General features: G+C 36.7%; 2 protein-coding genes across 2 annotated transcripts; both read right to left on the bottom strand.

Annotated features, from left to right (window-relative positions):
• Positions 1–1643: 1643 nt before the first annotated feature.
• On the bottom strand, positions 1644–6877 carry krtcap3 (keratinocyte associated protein 3). Its single transcript, XM_030128876.1, has 6 exons — positions 6762–6877; positions 5185–5369; positions 4524–4583; positions 4219–4416; positions 3100–3234; positions 1644–2873 (listed from the first exon to the last, which is right to left on the bottom strand). The coding sequence occupies exons 1-6, from the start codon at positions 6772–6774 to the stop codon at positions 2802–2804; spliced, it is 663 nt and encodes a 220-aa protein (XP_029984736.1). The 5' UTR covers positions 6775–6877; the 3' UTR covers positions 1644–2801.
• Positions 6878–8058: 1181 nt separating this feature from the next.
• Positions 8059–21579, bottom strand: LOC115415332 (nuclear receptor-binding protein-like). Its single transcript, XM_030128864.1, has 18 exons — positions 21427–21579; positions 20665–21040; positions 18084–18206; positions 17587–17688; positions 17291–17380; positions 16717–16757; positions 16481–16575; positions 16125–16208; positions 15668–15726; positions 15384–15482; positions 15157–15289; positions 14713–14803; positions 14450–14500; positions 13946–14081; positions 13815–13868; positions 13571–13634; positions 10849–10904; positions 8059–10542 (listed from the first exon to the last, which is right to left on the bottom strand). The coding sequence occupies exons 2-18, from the start codon at positions 20869–20871 to the stop codon at positions 10483–10485; spliced, it is 1545 nt and encodes a 514-aa protein (XP_029984724.1). The 5' UTR covers positions 20872–21040; positions 21427–21579; the 3' UTR covers positions 8059–10482.
• Between the last annotated feature and the right edge of the window lie 476 nt (positions 21580–22055).

Raw genomic sequence — 22055 nt, 5'->3', positions numbered from 1 at the left:
AAGCTAGTCTGCATCTGTTAGAGTGAGTTCAGATTCAGACTGAGGACACAGAACATATTCAGCTGTAGAATGTCAGCAGGACACATGGAAGACACTTTTGGATTTGGCTTTTGTATGAAATAAATAAATACATATATTCATACAGAGATAAATAACTAGATGTCCATAGAATTATTTACAGATCAAACACAGCAGCTGGTCCAACAGGAGGACCTGGTGCAGCCAAAGGCCAGAAATCTACAGTATTTAGTGCATTTGTTTCTTTTTTTCTTGAAAATGAGGAATATTGAGGTGTTTATATCCAAAAGCTAAACTACTATGTGTTAGACTTATAACTGATGTATGTAAATGTGCAAAGTTTAGAAGGAACCTGGTGCTTTACAAGATGTTCGGTCTAAAGTTTGGTGTGGATTCCCCTAACATTTTGTGGAATGATGGGATATCTTAGAGCTGTTTGTTACTATTATTGCTGTTATTATTATTTTATTTTGTGATTTTGAAGATAGTGTTACTGTTGGTGAATAAGAAAGAGTCAAAAATGTAAATAGGAAATCAGTTTTCTCTTGAAAATCAATATCTTTGAAAAACATGCAATTTTCTCAGCTTTTTGCTCAAAATTCAGTTTTTTCCTGAAAATGACCAATATTCAAATGTTTATATCTCACGAACGAATAAAGATAGAATAAAATAGTTTTTTGTGTTTAAAAGTTGAAGTTCTGTTCTTTCTTTTGATGTATTCAGTGTTCACATACTCCTAACACAACATTTTCAGTGAGCCTCCAAAGATTAGTGAAAATGACCAAAACGGCTGGCGCTGGCTACCAACTCACTGGAAAATGCTCTGGCGGGGAAAGAGTTAAAAATGGGATTGTTATGTAATCATCCTCATTCCAAAGTGTTACCCCACAACCATCCCCACTCCACCCCCTCCAGATTTCTACAATGAAATTATTTCCTTTTTAACTTCATCTTATTTTTTATGTATCTCCTCATCTCAACAACATGTATATTTGTAAATGTGCATTTGGATAAAAATGCAGAGTAATTATCCACAGGCCAGGATTCCTAATTATATTCATACTATTATGAGTCTTGGTTATATATAAAGCTACTTTATTTGACTAACACATTATGCCATTCCATCTACATCTAAGAAAACACAAATCTTTAATTATAGTTGGCTCCCTCTCTGTACATTGTTGCTTAAAGGTAGACAAAAATACCACAATTTATTACTTATGTGTTGTTATGGTCCCTTCTGGCACACTACATTGGCTCTGGGAGTAAACTGCTCCAGAATAAAAGTAGCTAAACTTAATTTGGGCCACTAATAAAGGAAAAATTAAGACTTTAGTTGTCTATATTTCAAGATACAGTGTTGGGTCAAATTTGAAATGTGATGAATAAGTGAGAGAATGGGCATTACTCTGAAAGAATTAGTCTCTGAGCTGCACTGTCTAATGCAAGATTTATATTTCTATTAGATAAAACTATGTCCATCCTGGTATAGCCCATGTATATGCACCCATTGAGATTCTTCTGGATGTGCTGTAGATTTTACGCATCGGCCTGACTCACCGTCCTCAATACAAGATCTTAGCCCCAAATTAATGCAACTCTGGACAACGGTAAATATGATTTATTTATTGTGACTTTGCAAGCATTGCATAGCATAAACACCAATTGTTTTCCTATTGCAACAAGACTGGCAGGAACAGATTGACAACCTTTTCTTCATCTTAGTTCATATCAGTGGCCGTCAGCATCGTAGCGGCTGAAATAGCCTCACAGACATGTTATGATTGTATCAGTCAACACTATGTCAATATTTATGTCTTACAGCTCAAGGATTAGCATTGCGTGCTGTGATCGCCTTCCACACGATTGAGCACCACACTAGATTAACCGTTTCATTGCTGATCTGATTTTCACTGTCACTGAGCTGTGGGGGGTTGGGAGTGGGGGGGGTAGTCGCTGAATGTGCTGGCCCACATTACTGGTTTAACCTCTTGACATAACCCCACTTGACATCCATCCACACTCATCCAGGCACAAATAGAGTTCTCATACAGGACATTCAGAAATGTACTGTTTTAACGTATTTTAGCATTCTGAATCGTACACACTCCATTTGCATTTTGTTTCATCACTTTATATGTGTAACGTATATTTAGTATAAAAAAAAACATAATTGCAGTCATAATTGCATTTATCTAATGATACAAACCATTTTCAAAAGGTGAAATTTAGCAAGTCCAATTTAGTTAAAAAATATACATATAAAACATGAATTGGCAATATAATAAAAGGATTATTTTAGGCATTACAGTTGAATGTTGGCAAATATTAAGGCATTATGAAATCTCAGATGCAATGGAGTGGTTTAGACTGGATAAACAGTTAAATCCTGTAAAAACATTTCAATACAATAAAATATAGTGCGTTGAGATAAAATGAAACATTAGCTAAAAAATACTTTAATTCAACTAAAATGAATTTCCTTCATTTTGAAAAGCTTTGTTTTAACACAAGAAGACTAACCCAGCTTCAGTGCCCTTACAAATACTGAGATCCATTCTGTGATCCATCTATTTATGAGAGGTGAGGTGTAGATATACTGTATGGTACTGCAAAATAAAAACAAGTTTATAGAAAACCCCATTCCTTTATCACTGCATTTCATTAACAGAGAGTTTGCTGACTGGATGAAAACTCACGCATAAGTCTGAATACAGGTGTAGTCATGGTTTTTTAGGTTTTACTGTAGCTGTACATGTTAAGTGTCCATTCCTGCTTTTTGTTCAGGCATCAAGGTTCATACTCTGCTCCATCAAGCGCTGGCTGTGAGGAGTGCACTCAGCCTCTCCCTCCAGCTGCAAGAGAAAAACCAAAGGATGAGGAATTAGAAGATGGGTTTACATTACAGACTATTTGTTAGTTTCACTCGTAGGGACAGAGGGTTGTGCGGATGAGTAGAGTATACTCAAGAGCAACAAGAAGTATACATGCAGATCTGAGTCACACTCACTGCAGATTCAGCGTCACAAACCACACCCACACACTTCAAGCATATCCCCCACACCACAAATAGACACACACCTGCTCTTTGATATAGATGTTCCCACAGGGTGCAAGCCCTCTGAGAGCCAATCCGACGACGAAGCACCAGACAGACAGGCCTACCTCAGTCGCTGACAGCACAGCACAGGGGATCCACAGCGCCAGAGTGGTGTCCTGATCCACAGATAATGGGAAATGTCCAGCGCTTTATAGTGACACTTAACAGATCAACCAGTGATGCTTTTTATAGAATATCTTGTCAAAGTTGTAGCTTGAATCAGCAAAAATAGGGATGGTCAATTTCTAAATCCTGCATTTACATGATCTGCATCTGTGTTTTTTAATCCAATATTAGCTTGAATTAATTAGAAAATGTGCTACTTTGGTTCTTTGTGTTACCCTAAGCAATGTCTTACCCACAGTAGTATCTGACTGAGCACTAAATTACAATCCTTTCATTTTCAATGGGAAATCTGACTATAAATACTGTTATTTGATTTGAGAATCTATAACAGTTTTGCTATAGAGTTGTTCTACAGGGTGTCCCATAAGTCTCCATACATAGGAGACATAATACATTCCATACATATATGGTTCTAACATGTATTTCTTTATATTTCAGATAACCCAAAGAATGCATTTGAATAAAGAGCAACAAATTGAAATCATCCTGATGGCCGGTTCAGCAAGCAGTCGTATGGTTGCAAGTGCATTTAACAGAAAACATGGGACGAGTATCACACACGACACTGTGGCAAAACTTATTGTCAAGTTCAAAAAAACAGGAAGTGTTTTGGATCAATTTGTTCCCGACAAAATGGCAGTCATATAGAGTATATTATATAAATAAAAATGGTTTATGTCAAGAAACATTTATTTTTCCTATGTATGGAGACTTATGGGACACCCAGTAGATTTTTTTTTTTCCCCCTCAAATATATATCGCTTCCAAATACATTTTATCAGCATCCTTGATTACCACTAATCTGTATCTGTATCAGCCCTGAAAACAAATATAGTTCAATTCCTAATCAAGATTTAAAAAAAGATATACTGGGAAAAAGAGAGGTGGAAAAGAGTGGAGTGGGAAAGGTATTTTTCAGACACACAGGTATTAAAGTTGCAACTGGAAATCAATCCGAGGGTACTTAGACTTACATAGATCCGTGTTGTATCGAATGGGCACTGGGCGCTGACAGGGGACCGAGCATTGATTGGCACCTCCGTGTCATTGCACCCCAGCATCAAACCCTGACCATTGTGTGCAATGGTGATACTAATGGCCAAGAGCAGCCCGGTGCAGCACGCCGCTGAGAGCAAGGCGTTCAGGAAGGACGCTATTAGAAGTCCTATTTGCTGGAGATGTCATAGAAACAGAAGGAACAACAAGAGGAGCTAAATACTAGGCAGATAAAGAGTAAGTGAATGAAGCAGTCACTTCACAAATAAATTAAAGATCTCACCAGTTTAGACACATGAAGGTTCCTTGACACCACAATAGCAATAATCCCTGCGGCAATGCTCTGTAAGATTGAAATGACATGATGATTGTTTCATTTCAATGTTGCCTTGGCATAGACTAAGGCTTATTAAATAATGAGCCGCAAATAGTAATCCTGCCCCAAGGATGTGCGAGTGCTTTTTTCTGTTTAGATGCCAAGTGAACAAGAGCATACGTGAAAAGAAAAAAAAAAAAAAACAGACTCTTGGCAAAGTGAGTGACAATTCACTCATGAAAAGTAATACAATATATTTTGCCTATTTGTTCTGTTCATATTACATGTTTACCCTGTAATATGACGTATTAAGTGAAAGGTGTGAAGTACATTTTAAACATTAGCACTATTTCATCATCAACATTTGGCTTTTTATCCAATATGTGAATGTAATGAGCCTACCCTGGAGCGATAGTGACTAGTAGGAAAAACCAGTTCCCTTTAAAAAGACAAGTTCAGTCTTGATATTTGAGAAACAAACTCAACAGTATTAGGTTGAGCATTTGGCCAAGGCTTTCAAAAAATGGAAGTAAGTTTATGTTATTACTCTGATGCACATCACTTCATTTATTCCATCCCTTCAACCTCTAGGTGTGATGTAGATTTTTCTATGAACACAGTGACTCACCAACAGTCCAGACGTGACAGAGATTATATTTGCAACGGTGTATTCTGTGGTGACACGTTGGTTGGGTTTGGAAATGTGGCGGAGGACGTTTCCATGGACGATAGCTCCGAGAATGAAGTTAATATGGCCGACCAGGATGAGAGTTAACCCCTTTTTCATTAGCCTCCTGGGTGCTTTGTCCTTATCTGGATGAGAGAAATAGAACAGAACAGATGTGTGGATTTTATGATTCCTTGCAGCCATTCATCTGCAATTTACATCTGTTTTGCATCTTGTGAGTATTGTACTGTACACTATATGTAAACAACCGTGCATTCATACATTCTTATGTATATGTGCAGACTGTATACTTCTTGTTATTATTATTAATAAGAATTATTCTTCACATGGCAAACATATGTACAGTGGGTATTTCCAATTGTAACTTTTAATCACACCTCATGTAACTGTACTTACAGGGTGGGGAAGCAAAATTTACAATGAACATTTAGTTGTTTTTTCTCAGCGGGCACTACATCAGTTGTTTTGAAACCAAACATATATTGATGTCATAATCATACCTAACACTATTATCCATACCTTTTCAGAAACTTTTGCCCATATGAGTAATCAGGAAAGCAAACGTCAAAAAGTGTGTGATTTGCTGAATGCACTCGTCACACCAAAGGAGATTTCAAAAATAGTTGGAGTGTCCATAAAGACTGTTTATAATGTAAAGAAGAGAATGACTATGAGCAAAACTATTACGAAAAAGTCTGGAAGATACTATTAAAGAAGAAGGGGAGAAGTTGTCACCCGAATATTTGAGGAACACTTGCGCAAGTTTCAGGAAGTGTGTGAAGGCAGTTATTGAGAAAGAAGGAGGACACATAGAATAAAAACATTTTCTATTATGTCAATTTTCTTGTGGCAAATAAATTCTCATGACTTTCAATAAACTAATTGGTCATACACTGTCTTTCAATCCCTGCCTCCCCACCCTGTAGCTGTTAAGATTTTCTGTTGCACAGACAGAATTGCACCATTTACATTTGTATAGTGTATATTTGCACTATTTATCCATCTTTTTTTTATTTTATTTTATTTTATTTTTTATCTTTTTATAAAATATTTGGCATTATGTGGGCAGCAAAGCAAGAATTTCATTGTACAGGGAACATGTTTCCTCGCAGTGCATATAATAAACCCACTGAATCATCAATCTTGGATGAAGTTAAAACTTCTGCAACAATTCTGCGGGATCTTTCCAAACCTAAACATCCACATTTCCACACAAAGGGTCCCTCCTCTTGTGTGCACCTGTGAGTCAGAGATGGGAGGAGGCAGTAAACACACACAGCACCACTTTTACAAAGGGAAAGCCACTGGTCTCTTGTTCTGTAGACCCCTAAAACCCCACAATGACTGTTAATATCAATGTAACAGGTAGATCAGTATTAAAGGATGAAAATGAAACCGTATTATCCACCCTACAGGCCTGTGGTCACTTTCACCCGTGGAATGAAAAACAGTGTCCGGCGCAAACTCAAGCGCACCATGTGCGTATTTATTTTCAATACAATAGAATCTGTACTCACCAAAAGTGCACATCTCTACCGGGGGTCTGTTCTGTTGTCTTTAAATGGAGTATTGTCCGTATTTATCGAGCTACTCTGCACAGCCCGAGGCACCGCTGCGAACAACCCCACTGTCCACTTCCTGTGTGACGTCACCAAACTCACCTGTGACTTACCTGCGCTTTGGCGGACGCTGAGGGGCGCAACAGTCATTTAACCCAAGTCTGACGAGTATCAGTGGCTATGTTTACATGCACAGGTTCTGACTTTAGCCCCTAGTCTGGAAAAGGCCAAAACCCTGATAACCTGCTTCCATGGCTTTAGTTCAGACTGTTTTTAGCTGTGGTTTTAACTGGCTCTTATTCCTGGTTTTAGGTCCTTTTTTTTATTTTATTTTTTTTTATCTTTCCTGCACTCTCCTCTTATTTAATGTTTTATTCTGTATGATTTTAATGTAATTTTCTGCTTTTGTAAAGCACTTTGAATTGCCTTGTGTATGAATGGTGCTAGTAAATACATTTGCCTTAACTATGCAAATGAATGTTCCTGGTCTTGAAAATACAGGGTGTCCCATAAGTCTCCATACATAGGAAAAATAAACGTTTCTTGACAGGAACCGTTTTTATTTATATATGCTCTATATTACTGCCATTTTATCAGGAACACATTTCAATGAGTGTCCTCCACTGCTGAAGAACTATAAAGAATATAAAGAAATACATGTTAGAACCATATGTATTATGTCTCCTATGTATGGAGACTTATGGGACACCTTGTAGTACTATTTAATATTGTAATCCACTGTTTGATCAGTGCCTCCCTGTTTTGTTCCTCTAAGCACCTTCTGGAAAAGATCAGGTTTTTTACATCCACAAACCTGTTTGTATCCTGTTTAACAAGAAATGTGTTTCTCCCTCCACTCAGAAAAATTCTTAAGGGCATCCTTTTATACCAGAGGCTCTTCATCTTTAATCAGACTGTTTGAAAACAGGGAATGTGGATCAACATGCAGTATAAACTCGATTAGTTTTCTGGATGTGCTGTGTACATGTACAAAGAAAACTGGAATAAGAGTTGATCCCACATGCATTAATGGGACATTTCTGAATTTGTGTAAAAGCCCACTCAGAATACTAGAAAACAGAACAGAAAATGCTGTCTACCTGTCATAACAATAAACAGAATAATATGGTGCATATAAACAGCCCCATCGCATAATCCTCACTCTCTTTATGCAGGTCACCAAACTGGAATTATAATGGTTTAAAAAAAAATTTACATTAATGAATAAACAAATAATCTCAGAGAAGGGAAAACATGCAGTAACTCTTTCTTTATTAAGACATAATATGCAAAGCATTTCACACATTTATTTAAAGGAGCAGTCATACTTTGCAGTTTCTGTCAGGATATACGTCTCAGAAAAGACACACATTTGCTGACATTAATGTCATATAAAATATACGATACAATAACCAAATACAACTGGCATCCCCATGTAACAGGCTTCAGCTGCTCACCCTCTACGATTATTTAATAACCAGATTCAACACCACCAATAATTTGGTTGGAAAAAGATGTACAGAGAGAGAAAGAAAACAAGAAGCTGCTCTGATCATCACATTTGGTTGGTTTTTTTTTTTACCACTATTACAATAAATCCAAGTGGCTTTTACATTCTCCTGGCTGACTTTGAAACATATCTTTGGATTATACAATCTCGGTATTTCCAAAACAGGAAAATAAAGAATACAATGAATTGGCATTGACAGCAATGTGTACATGCAGCAAAACAGAGGAAAGCTCTGTCTGAAAGCTCACACAGTCTTAAACTCTGCAGCTACTGTGGTGATCAGATACCACTGGTCTATGAGCAAAATGCCTCCAGAATAAAAGCAGTGAGACTTCACCAAATCTGAGTCACTAAGAAAGACAAAAATTCTGGTTGGCTGCAGTTTCCAAGATACAGTCTTGGGTGTGAAATGTGAAATTGTGAGAATTAAATAAGAGAATGGGTTTCAATCAAATGGAGTGTTTATCTCAACGCTATCGTATAAATGTACATAAACAATATCTGCAATAACACTTTAACATATACACTGAAAACCTCAGTTAACCAGCACTTCTGTCATTTATTTTCCAATTCATCTTATTGAACATCAGCATATTTAATCTCTGAGGCAGATAATTTCTAAAAAACAAAACAAAACTGTAGACCAGTGTACTTAAGGCATCCACTCCTCAAATTTAAAGAGAGGAAACCTGTTACAAAACCAATAACACTTGAAAGAACTGTTGTTCCGTCTTTGAGATATAATAGGTGCAATCCATTTTCTTTATATTCTTTGTCCCTGTTTTTAAGGTCTATAACTATACGAGGTTTTGGTTATGATAGTACAGTAGTCCAAATACTCATATACACTGAAAACATCAGCTAATTAGGTTTCCAATTCACCTCATTAAAGATCATAAAAACTGTGTGAGCTTTCAGGTTATGATAGTACAGTAGTCCATAGAAAGTCTGAGCCAAAATGTCACAAGTTCTCTACAGCCAACTCCCTGACCTCCTGACACATCTAAACTAGATATTTAGGATTTATGTCTGCAGTCTGTGGAGAAACAACACTGTCACCCCATTCTGTACCATTTAATCATATGGTCTGTTGTCAAAATAAAACAGCAAAAGAATAAAGAAAGTATTTAGTATTGGCTCAGACAATGTGCTATGTGTAAACAAAGAAGAAAAAAAAAAAAAGAAATAACAGTAAATAAAGAAAAAAACATATGGTATAGTCTATCAGTAACAATAAAATTCATAAATATGCTTGATGAAAAGGCTGTACCACGTTTCTACAGCATTCAACTGAGATGAAACAACACCAAAAAAGTTTTAAGTCAGAGTAGCATGTGAATACTCTAAAACAGTTAAGGAAAATCTTAAAATCATGAACAGAAATTCAGCATCACCAAGTTCACAGTACAGTAGCCAAATAAATGACAAGATTCATGCCCTAAATGTGATATGTGCAGATGTTTTGTAAAAGACATTTCATTTTACATTACAGATGCTGCCCTCTGTAATCTAGTTTTCTAGTTGCTTTCTCTTTAACCTAAAGCATTTCAGGTCATCAAACACTTCATAACAATGATCAAAAAATAAAAATATAAGAATGAGGCACGAGTCTCGGAAGTCTATAAACTGGGAATGTTATTGATACTGTTGTTTTAGTAGCAGTTCAAAGGCATGTGTTATTACGCATGTCACTTAAGGCATGAGTCAGTCTCTGATCCAGAACCAGACAGATGCAGACTTTAACTACCACATCAAAAATAAAACGGTGTGTTTGGGAAAAATGGGTTTCAGTGATAACCTGCAAGTTATCCTGTCCGTACTGTTAAGTCTAGTCTGGACATGTTCGTTGCAGCATTAATCAGGTTGATCTTTATTTAACAAACTAGATCTTTTTTCTTAAAGTCTTTCAAATAATAAATAAAAAGGCATTGGTGGTTAGAAAACATCAAAATATTTTCAATGGCTTTGTGAATATTGTCAAAAATGGCTTTATGTAAAAAGATATGTGCTTTTAGGAAGTTGTAATCCCTAATTCCAGGGAAAAACACTCTCTTTGGTCACATCACCACCTAAGGCTTAGTAGAAAAAAAAAAAAACAACCTACAAAATGTAACAGAATTGAGAACGTATACTTATGAGGTGACAGTAACATGGTCCAGGAACCCTTCACTAGTGAGAAGCGTGGGGAAATGTTTCTTCTAGTAGAGACGCTATTTTATTTTGGTCCATCTGCAGAAAGAACACAGATATATTCCAAAATCCATGACATTTATACATACGTAACACTAAATCCACATCAGGCTGTTGAGGGAGAAGAAGTATTGGAGAATGTGTAGGAGAGTTAGGGTCACTACACCTTTAAAAGCCAACTGAATTTTCATACATTTTGTACAGAAATAGCACATTCGCCTACATTGACACCCACATAATGTTTGCCTGCAGGTTTTCACTTCCTGACAGAAACACACACACACATACATACATACACACACACACACACACACACACGAGTCAGTTCTACAACACAATACCCACCTCACTGATAAAGCCCAGCTGCACCAACTCTCCAGCCAAGTCGTGAACACTCTCATCTGAAACATACATGGAAGTTCGTGACAGTCAGACTCCAACATGTAGCATCTTCATCCCTAAAACCATTCATGTTAATATTATGACCATACTGCAACAACTACAGCTACAACTAAATGATGAGCTGGCTGAGTACAAATACCACAGTCAAAATATGGTGTGCTTTAAAACCAAATTTCAACCCAAACAAATCAGAAATGATTATTAATTTCTACTGTTGATTGTGTTGTTTGACAAAGTGACAGTCTGTAAACACATGTGAAATAAGACAGGATATAAAGTCCAGATAGAGGATCAGCTACCACAGAATTAAATAATGAAAACATGTTTCAACCGGCACAGTGTTCACATTCTCTGTTCTGTTAAAACATGTTTAATTTTCACGTTAACGGTTTAGTGTAAAACTCAAGCGTTAACTAAAGCTTTTTTCACACACATTCCACTCAAATATCATTATATTTGAGAAAAAAACAGAATGATATGGAGATTTCTCAATCAGCAGTAGAGACAATATACCATGATGCAATGCAGCTCCACAACTCTTAACCTGAATGTATTTTTCTAATCTTTGCCTGAAGTTAAAGCTCAGCACAGGTTTAGAGAATATGAGGATACCACAGAACTTGTGATCTTCAAAGCATCCCAACAGACACCTAAATAAAATATGCAGCACTCCCCACCATAATAACAGAAGAAATAATCTTTCTACAGGTAAAATAAACAAAACAAAACATTTGGAGCAACATCATGTAAAACATTCCTGTGATTTACATCAAAAGTCTCCTGATAATTTAGAAAATATGTACAATGCACTGGAAAATGTACACTACAAAATGTACTACTATAGACAAAACATCTTGTCAGGCTGTGATGTCTGTTTTTAATCAACAGTAACCTTTTATTTCCTAATTATCTTCACTCCCCCCCATGAAGACATTCTTTGCTTAGAGCAGTTGTCATGGTTGAGTAGTTTTTAATAATCGAGCTGTCAACTTACAACTATGAGACATGACAAACAAGAAGAGTGTCCAGAAAAACATAAAAAGAAGAACATAAAAAGAAAACAAGCTATAGAGGTGATTGACAGTGGAGCAGAGAGAGGAGATACTTTGCTTATTTGAGCCATAAGGTTTTATTTTACTTCAAAGGTAGCCACCACTTAATTTTGAGAAAACAACAACCTCAATTTGTTAAAGAAAATGTAGTTGTGTTAGGTTTTAAAAGAGCCAAGTTATGAGTCTAGGAGTGAAAAAATACCTGTGTTCACTACTGAGCCTCTGTAGCTTGACTTTGGACTTTGGCATGTTGATAAGAAAGAATGAAGAATATCCTAATATCAACATGAGGGTTTATTTACCATGACAACAGGGTGTGTCTACGAAATCAACAGTATGTAACATGGATCATGGATGTAAAGTAAGAAGTGTTCAAGCAAAAACATTCAATATTAGACAGAGGAAGATAAGACCTAAAAAGATAAATCGACCAGGTTATACAAATGAATCGTGTGTACATGAGTGAGTCGGAGAGAGACAGTGAGATGAAAGCCTGGGAAAAGATGGTCACATCTTGACACAGGAGGTGACAGCTGTCCACTGCAGCCATCCACAGGCCATGCATTCCCCACAAGCCTGCAACATTATACATGCCTACCATACCTGTGTGTGTGTGTGTGTGTGTGTGTGTGTGTGTGTGTGTGTGTGTGCGCACACATTAGGTCATACTGGCTACATTATCCAGCCCAGTAGTGTTTATGTTGTTTAGTCTTCTCATGATGCCTTCTTTAAGTCTGCACTGCAATAATATAAATATATTTTATTTCAAATACATTACAGACTTATTTTATATAAAGTACATTAAAAATTCGGTTTAAACAATAATTTGTAACAGACAATCCCTATTGTGATTGATACCCAATGGAGATGGATATTTTATTTGACTTAATTTACTTAACTACTTAATTTAGACTTAAAAGGTGTTAATTCCATTAAAAAATTAATTCAGGCATAACATAGACATAAAATTTGGCCAAAACAGAGAAGCTATGTGGTTTTCATGACACATAAGCGACAGTCGGTCTCTGCCTAAAATAGTTGTACATACTATACAGTATATTGTGAGGCCATCTGAGTTTCAGACTCTCTCTGGAGTCTCACTCTCACTTTCATACATGCCTCAGCGCACATGTGGAGAGGCAGATTAGGACTGTGTGTGGGGTAAAATCAGAGTGGTATTCATACAGACATACCCTGATCACTTATCATCACCTCTTGTCAAATGTAATTCAACCATTACTCATTCAGCCAAACCCCCAGATTGTAATCTGAACTATGAGGATGACGAAACGGCCACATTGCATGACAATCTTTCCACTGATACAATATTTTTCATGTGGATGATAACCTACAAATGAAAAATGTTTGCTGAAATGTGCAAACCCATAAGAAACACAAGATACTGTCTGTGTCTGGGTTTATAGATGCCATACTAGTCAGGCAATCCCTAAGACATTTCTTATATGCCACGTCAAGAAAAATACAAATATTATTTAAGATCAGGAGACACTGCAATACCAACTAATTAAAAAATATTGCAAATAATATTGGAAATATTCTAAATGTAAGGTGACTTAGTATGTGTTAGTGTGTGAAGGACGAGCTGATCTTACGAGGTAACATGTCACAGCTTAGATGTCTGTTCAGTTTGTCCTCCAGCTTCAGCAACAATGTTATCTTAAAGAAGGAAAAAAACAAACTTTATGATTCAGAGACAATAAAATGCTGGTTAGAATGATAACATATAGTGAGTCCTGGAGAGAACAGCAAAGTGCAGAGGACTAATTAGTCATGCTCTGTAGCTTTCTATATTTTAATATTAATGATCAACCAACACATATTATGGCAGAGACTTACATGGTACTTTGCTCCCTCTTCGACTGGTTCAACATTACACTGGAACTGAATGACCTACAGAGGAGAAATACGGTTGTTTTGGCTTGATCTTAGCATTTCTGAATAAAACTAATGTCTGCGCCTGTACATACCCGCCGTGTCTCAGGCTCGGTAGGTTCTGGAGTGGGGGATTTGACTAAGGGAATGATGATGGGAGATTTGACCGTTTCCTGCTGAGGCTGCTGAGGACAGGCCAGTCCAAATGCAGTCAGTGGATAAATACCGTTCCTGATACAAGGTGAAAAGAGAAATATACAGAAGACTGTCAGTCAGTCCATCTGTGGTCATAATATAAAATTACAGAGGATGAAGCACCATATTTGATCTAATAATAAGTGAATTACAGCAGAATCTTGGCCACTAATTCAATGTTAAAGTGAAAATCAATCACAGAGGAGCGCATTAGTGCTACCTGAGATCAGGAAGATAACCTACATGAATGTCTATACAAGAGAGGCTAAAAAGGAAGGGAAATGCATTTTAGAGATGGGACAGATAGTCTAATACTGCCATCATGTGGTTGGTTAGTGTTGTATCTGGAACTTGAAATTCAAACACTGGTAAATGGACTTCTCACAAATTTCAATGCTTCTTACCTCACATCTTCTAGAAATTTATCAAGTTCCAAGGCAGGAAACTGTGAAAGCCTTTAAAAAAAACCACAATAGTACTGTTTGTTACTGTCTCTTAAACACATATTATGTAATATATGATATAAGTTACAGTCTATTTCCTGTATTTTCAGGAAAAAAATAGGATAGATTACCAAATATACAAGCCCAGTACAGCTTCTGGCTCATGTTTGACATTTTATTGTTATTCTTAGCTATTTCAGTGGATTCCAGTCTTTGGTACTTACTTGAGTTGAACACCTTCTTTCTTCTCAGCAATCACCAGGTTGGGATCAAGGTTCTTGGTAAGTTCCTCCAGGGCATTTTCAGGGATCATATCTGCATTATCATGTAGCACAAAAGAAGAATTAGATAATTGTGGAAGTTAGAGTAAAACATTTGATGTGTGAGAGGAAGAAAGTCTTAAGATCTGGACCATTCATGCCTTTGAAAATACATTGTGTAAAAGCTTCTATGAGTGTGGACAAATGAAACAGCTGTGTGCTCAAACAATCGGTGAAATCTCCTTTTGTCATCCCAGTCAAAAGAAGATGTATTTATCCCTTCTCTGTTTGTCTGTACGATGTATTTTTTTGTTCTTTATTTAGGAGTCACCTTAGTGTTGCATCATGCTGGGTATTTTTATGAAGTTGATCAGTGAGGTATTGTGCTTTTAACTGTTCAAGACTTACGCTGGTGGCTGACAATACAATGTGCAGCCAGCAGTTTTAGCACTGGGACTTCGAACAGGGCCTGATTAAACAGCAGCTCTGGGGCCGTGGGTCTTGTTCTGGGATCACACTTAAGGCACTTCTGAATTAACTCCTACAAAGACAAGTGTGCGCACAATAAACATAAAGGAATACACAAGAGGCTACCGCACATGAATATACTCCAAAAATGTAATCTGGTATATTACCCTCTGCACAGGGTCTTCCAGCAGCTGGATGGCACTGTTGATAGCCTCCTGAGAAATATAAGAGGACTCTCCATTCCCTGGGATTTCCAAAAGCGCCATCTGCAACATAAAAATACACACTTTAACGCATGAAAATGTGTTAATATATATTGTTATTTTAATTTTATTTATTTACCCTGTATTTTACCAGGTAGGGCAATTGAGAACCAGGTCTTATTTACAATGGCGACCTGTCCAAGAGGCAGCATCACAGATTCTATCATGTACTGTAAATATCATCTCACCTCCAAGGCACACATGCCAAATGAGTAGATGTCTACAGCTGTGGTGACACCAGCAACAGCTAAAATGGACAAAAAACAGCAAAAGTAGGTATTTACTAAGGCTGGATATCTCTCATAATCCTGTGATGCAACATTATCCAACATCTAGCCCCATTTGGGTGTTATTTATTATTGAAAGAAATCAAAGCTTAGCTGGGATGAGGACAACATGACAAACTGAAAAATTCACAAAGGTGCAATTGACCAGATCTGAGATGTTTAGCCTAATTCCTCAACATATTCTATTGGCCTGCATCAATCCATCATGGAAATCATTGTTGAAAAAAATCAAACTCTTGTCACTGATCATTTGAATAAAGCACCTACTATTTGTCAAAACAGCTAATTTACCAAGCGTATATGATACATAAATAGTGTCCATATTAAATGTATTGGAGGATTGTTATGCCACATCTACCTCCGTATTCTGGGGCAAAGAAGTGCAAGTTCTTCTGTTCCTCGTAACATGTCTTCACATTGTTGTTAATGGTGTCTGGGGCAACTACAGATGTAACACAAGGTTATACATAAAAACATAGACAGGATGGAGGGAAAAGAAAATAGTAAGAAGCAATTTCATTTCACATCTGTCAAACAATTTGTCGGTATCATTTACTTAAACTTTTACTGTATATCAAATAGTGAGACTTACACGTGACTTTGAAGAATAATGTAGTAAAACCTCCATTATATTATAACTGTCATTTGAAACCATCAGCAGTCCTACAGCTCCGGTGTGTAATACAGTGGGACCAAACTCCAGTAATTCTATACCTGATCCAATCTTGATGAGCCCATTGTGCTGAATGAAAATGGTGTCACAAGTCAGGTTGCCGTGGATGATGGGAGGGTCACAAGAATGGAGATAACTGCAGGAAAAAATATGGGGAAAAAAATGAACAAATCACACATATAACTGCATATGAAAGGCATCAGACTGCCGCGTGTATCTACAATTTTCTATGAGTGACCATATTGTTTCTATTAATGTCCAAAATGGGGAAACCAACCTGAGAGCAGACAGGATCTGTGTGCACCATCTCTTCCAAGCCTGTAGGACCATACAGCACATCAGGCTTGCATAGAAATAATTTGGCAGTCTCTCTTCAATTTCAATGCCATTTAGTGTGTTTACTAGATTATGAATGCTAACATTTGCTTTGGAAAATACAGTGAAGTTAATGTTTAGAATGGCTTTCTAAATCAGACATCACAAAGTGAAGCCAAGAGGTAGATATGTATACATAATGTGAAGTAATAAACTGAACAGGTATAACTTGGAGGTTTACTTGGAAGAGCAAAATCCTGAGCCCAGGCCCCGTCACTCTCTCTCACAATGTAACAGAGGTGGAAAAAACGGGAGTCTCCTTTTAATAGAGTTGCTCCAGAAGGTAATAAAGTTTTATGCAAATCAGTGCTGTGATTTTTGCACAGTGCTGCCAACAGTCAAAGTACCAAATGCCGCAGAAAAAAAGCAAGTGATTTTATTACCTTTTGGCAGAGGTAAACAGAAATGCTGCACATTTACAAAAACCTTTTAATTTATCCTTTTTGCAATAAAAGCAATTTCATATGCAGGATTACCTTTTCATTCATGGTCTTGTGGTTCTTCTTTGTCTTCTTCAGAAACTGCTTCAGGCTTCCTGACGACATATATTCAGTAATGAAAATTACCTGGAATAGAAGGAATTAATGGAAAAAGAGTAAAAATTAAAAAAAAATAGAAACATTTCGAAGAGTCTTTGTTCACTTTCCACAAGTTTTAAAATGTGTTACCATTCATGAATCTGACAGATGATTCAATAGTACCTTTATGGCAACACGTTCAAAGCACTGGTGAGTAATTTGTTCGGTTCCAGGTGTATTTTGTTGAGACTCACCCTTGCCCTGTTCTCCTTTGTGTCAGCCCAGTACTTGTGGAACTTCACAATATTTGCATGCTCCAAGTGGATCAGGTTATCAAACACAGCCTTCACTTTCTCCTAAAAATCACATGAGATAACAAATAACAAAACAGACTGAAACTTCTTCTTTTTTTTTTTTTTTTTTTAACTTTTGCGCACACTCATATGAACAAATCACAGTCACAGTTCTCATGCTCCTATACTGCAGTATCAGCTTTCTGGTCTTTTTGTTTGACGCCAAGGAACACCAGATGTATTATATGACATTAATGAAACGTGCATACACACAGTCAGTAGAATATATACAAATCTAGTCTATAGATACATGCTTTAGAAGTACAGAACAAGAGGAGATTGTTTATGAAATGTGCAAATGTTTAGTAAGTTAATACCTGCATCTGTAAAGATACTAATAAAAACAATGAAACTATGTTGAAGTGATTTTGTTTTTCAGAATTAACACTTGACCTCACCTCCAGCAGTTTGAAGTTCTTCCTTTCTGAAAACATGACCTCATTCCACACCACTTCCACCCCTTCCTCTGTATCCATGGCCAGGTAAGCAGCATCAATCCCTGGGACATTACGCTGATTGACCTACAGCACAAGTGAATATAAGAACAGATGATGAATGGATGCAGTTGTGAAGATTTTTTCCACTTTTCTCCATTCCTTTAATAATGTCACTTTGTGAAAAAGTCTCTAGCCTAAGTTGACTTCCACATATTACATTCTACATAGAATAAATAATCTCACATAACCAAAGGAATTATCTCTGACATCAATTGAGTGTTTATTCAGTCATATGGATTGTTCAAAGTCTGTGTCTTACAACTTAAACATGTATTAATAATAAAACTAAATTATGGTCAGACAAGAAATTATTTGTCATTATGCCATGAAAACATTCCACAATGAAACTGGTGCAGCTTACCTGAGCTATACTATTTCAACTCCACCCATATAATGAAAAATAGGACCAACGGCCTTGTAGCTTACCAGCCAAATTAAAAGCTTTGGGAAATGTATCCAGATGTCATTTATTATCACTCAATTATATGTATTTATTATATTATAGAAATAGCCCATGTTTTGGTCATATTCCAATCAGATCTGTAAAAAATTCAAATTCCAACTTGATAGCATTGAAACTTACTGATTTATTTTATCAATCCTCTTCCTATCTCTTATAATGGGAAAATTTTTCAAAGTGGCACCAAATCCAGAATCAAATCCGGATCGAAACAATTTCAATACCTTGTGTTGACATCATCATAAAGAAGCTGTATACCAAGTTTGACGTCAATCAGAACTGTAGTTTGGGAGAAGAAGACTATTGAAATTTTTTCCCAATAAGAGCCCATGTTAAATTTTCCGTAAGTTCCCTGATCCAGAAGAAGATCCTGATCAGCATGTGGCCATTATGTTTTGGTCATCTCCCCATCAGGGCTGGACTGTAGAAATTTACACTTGATATCATTTATATTTACTGAGTTATTGCATCAATCCACTTCCTATCTCTTATAATGGGGAAATTTTTCAAAGTCACACCAAATCCAGAATCAGATCCGGATCCAAATAATTTCACTAACTTCTGATGACATCATCATAAAGAAGCCGTATACCAAGTTTGAAGTCAATCGGAATTGTAGTTTCGGAGAAGAAGACTAGACTTGAAAGTTTTGTAACGGACGACAGACGCCGCCGCATGACAACAATAGTTTACAGTCTGTCGGCCGGTAAGCTAAACCCCCCTGCAGAGTAAAGCAGACGATCACAGATGCAGACTCTCACCCCTTTAGATTACATCCACTTGGTTGAATGATTCCACTATGTTGTCAATAGACTTCTAGAAACATATATATATATATATATATATATATATATATATATATATATATATATACATATATATATATATATATATATATATATATATATATATATATATATATATATATATATATATATATATATATATATACAGGGTGTCCCATAAGTCTCCATACATAGGAAAAATAAACGTTTCTTGACATAAACAATTTTTATTTATATAATATGCTCTATATGACTGCCATTTTGTCAGGAACACATTTCAATGTGTGTCCTCCACTGCTGAAGAACTATAAAGAAGAAATATAAAGAAATACATATTAGAACCATGGAATGTATTATGTCTCCTATGTATGGAGACTTATGGGACACCCTGTATATGTTGGAAATCAATCCCAAAGCCCTTAAAACACACTCCCAGGACCTGGATTCATGTTTCTATCATCTGTTTAAGATAGAGTGTAAGTGATTTCAGTGTCAAAGAATACCAATACTACTGAAGGTACCAATACCAAATCTGAGTCAAACTGAATCCAAATCAAACTAAGGTCAAAAATGTTCATCAACTACGGTGGATTTAGAAATGAAAATGTGCTCTCAGTTCTGGATTACCTTCTAGACCTGCAAGAAAGGGATCATGTTGATAGATTGTCATGCATTCATGTGCGTGACATTTTTTCAGAACCTAACCCTAACCCTGCATATGTTTTTGAGAAAATGACAAAAATGTCAAAATGTGCCTAATCTTCCAATGGTTAAAAAAATAAAACAAAAAAATCATGATCCCAGATAAGACAGGCATGAATACAATAACCTCATGGGCTGTTGGAAATATAATATGAACAAAAATACAACACCATAACAATTAAAAACTATACTTTAAACTATTAAGAGTAAGACATTCAATTTATTACAAATGCACAACACTTAAACTGGCCTGACTGAAGTAAAAATTAACTGTCTTTTCAAAATTTCATAATTAAATATGTTTTAAGTTAAACATGGACTTAGTTTTGTTTAAACGGTTAACTGCAGTCACATCTGCACCGTGTTGAAAAAGAAATATAACTGACAGAGACTGACAGCATCCTGAAGAACTTGCAACTTTCCACTTGTGCAACAAGTCACAGAAAGCTGAGACTCATCATCCATAATTGTGATGGCTCGTATTTGGTCCATCATCTTCTCATTACCATCCATGCTGCTCCCTTTCTCTCCTTACCTCCTCTTTTCGTTTCTGCCAACGGCCACAGGGACTCTCCTCCAAGATGTAAGACTCGTCTTCACTCTCATCCTCATCCTCAGTGGCTGTGGTGGCAGGAGGGTGTAGGGTAGCCGCTTGTGGAGTCACGGACACTCCACCTTGTCCCTGCTGGACATTAGCGGACACGTGTTCCACCTTGTTTACCTCAGGCCCCGTCTCTGACATTATGCCGACACCTGCACGCCTGCTTTCTTCCTCTCTGTAAAGTTCAATGCGCTGCACCAAGTGTGGTTAGGAGGCCTGTGCAGCTCCTTTTCCTGTCCTTTTGGCTGTTCACAAATACATCTTCTTCTCAGGCTTCACTTTTAACAAAGCAGAGCTCAGGAATGGAGAACTGGGAACAGATGACACATTAGATTAGACATGGGGTTCACCTTACTATTGTGCACAGCCGGTAAACTTTGGAGATACAAATATCACGTTGTAAAACTGGTACTTTACAAGCTACTGGGATGAAAAGGTAAAACTAACTCGTAGTTACCGGTAGTTTAAGCTCAAAACCAGAGTATTAATGCACGTAACAGGACATTAAAGTATTAATTTCTGAAAGCCAACTATTTAGCTAGCTTTTAAAACTCTTAAATGGATTAATCATGTCCAACGTTAGCTTAAAGAAGTTTAGCCTCCCACTCTTTTGCTAACTTTCCCGGCTAACGAGCTACTGCAGGTACATAAAGAGATATCTGACATGAAGTTTAGGAATAAGATATAAAATGTTACCGTTTAGCAGAAGATGATTACAGCTTCCTTAGCTTTCACATAGTGGTGAAAAGCTCTGAGGGAGATGCTAACAGACAGTAAATGTAGAAATTGTAGATCGTCATAAAATTTGTTGTTGGGTTTCAGGTCTCTTCTCTTGGCCAGGAGTGGGAGGGGCGGGGCTGCGTCTCGAGAGGGTCGGTTTGCGTGAAGAAAACGCATTTGTTAATTACGAGACCTAAAAAAAAATAACCCGACTGATACAAATGGATCTATGGGAGAAATAATTGTTGGATAAAATGGCACAAAAAAAAAAAATAAAAAAAAAAGAATAAAATATGGATTGACTCGTCCTTACAAAATTTTACGTGTTTATTTTGTGTGTCTCATCTATGGTACTGTTGACGCTTATTTTGCATTAACATTGTATTTGTTGGGAATTTTAATGGTCCCACTTAAAGATATAAACATTTAAAGTGAATTTCACACATATTAGTATCTAGCTAAATCATCAAAACTACTCTTCTCAACTTGTGCTGTGTCGTCATGATTTCCGGATCATATACATCATTATAAACTCATTTTTAAAATTTTTCTCGTTCACGTGAAAAATAGATAAAATAAAGAAGAGAAGTTAACAGCCGTAACTT

The sequence above is a fragment of the Sphaeramia orbicularis genome, chromosome 3 (assembly GCF_902148855.1).
Source record: "Sphaeramia orbicularis chromosome 3, fSphaOr1.1, whole genome shotgun sequence".
NCBI classification, from domain to species: Eukaryota; Metazoa; Chordata; class Actinopteri; order Kurtiformes; family Apogonidae; genus Sphaeramia; species Sphaeramia orbicularis.
This window is presented reverse-complemented; position numbering and strand designations above follow the sequence as displayed.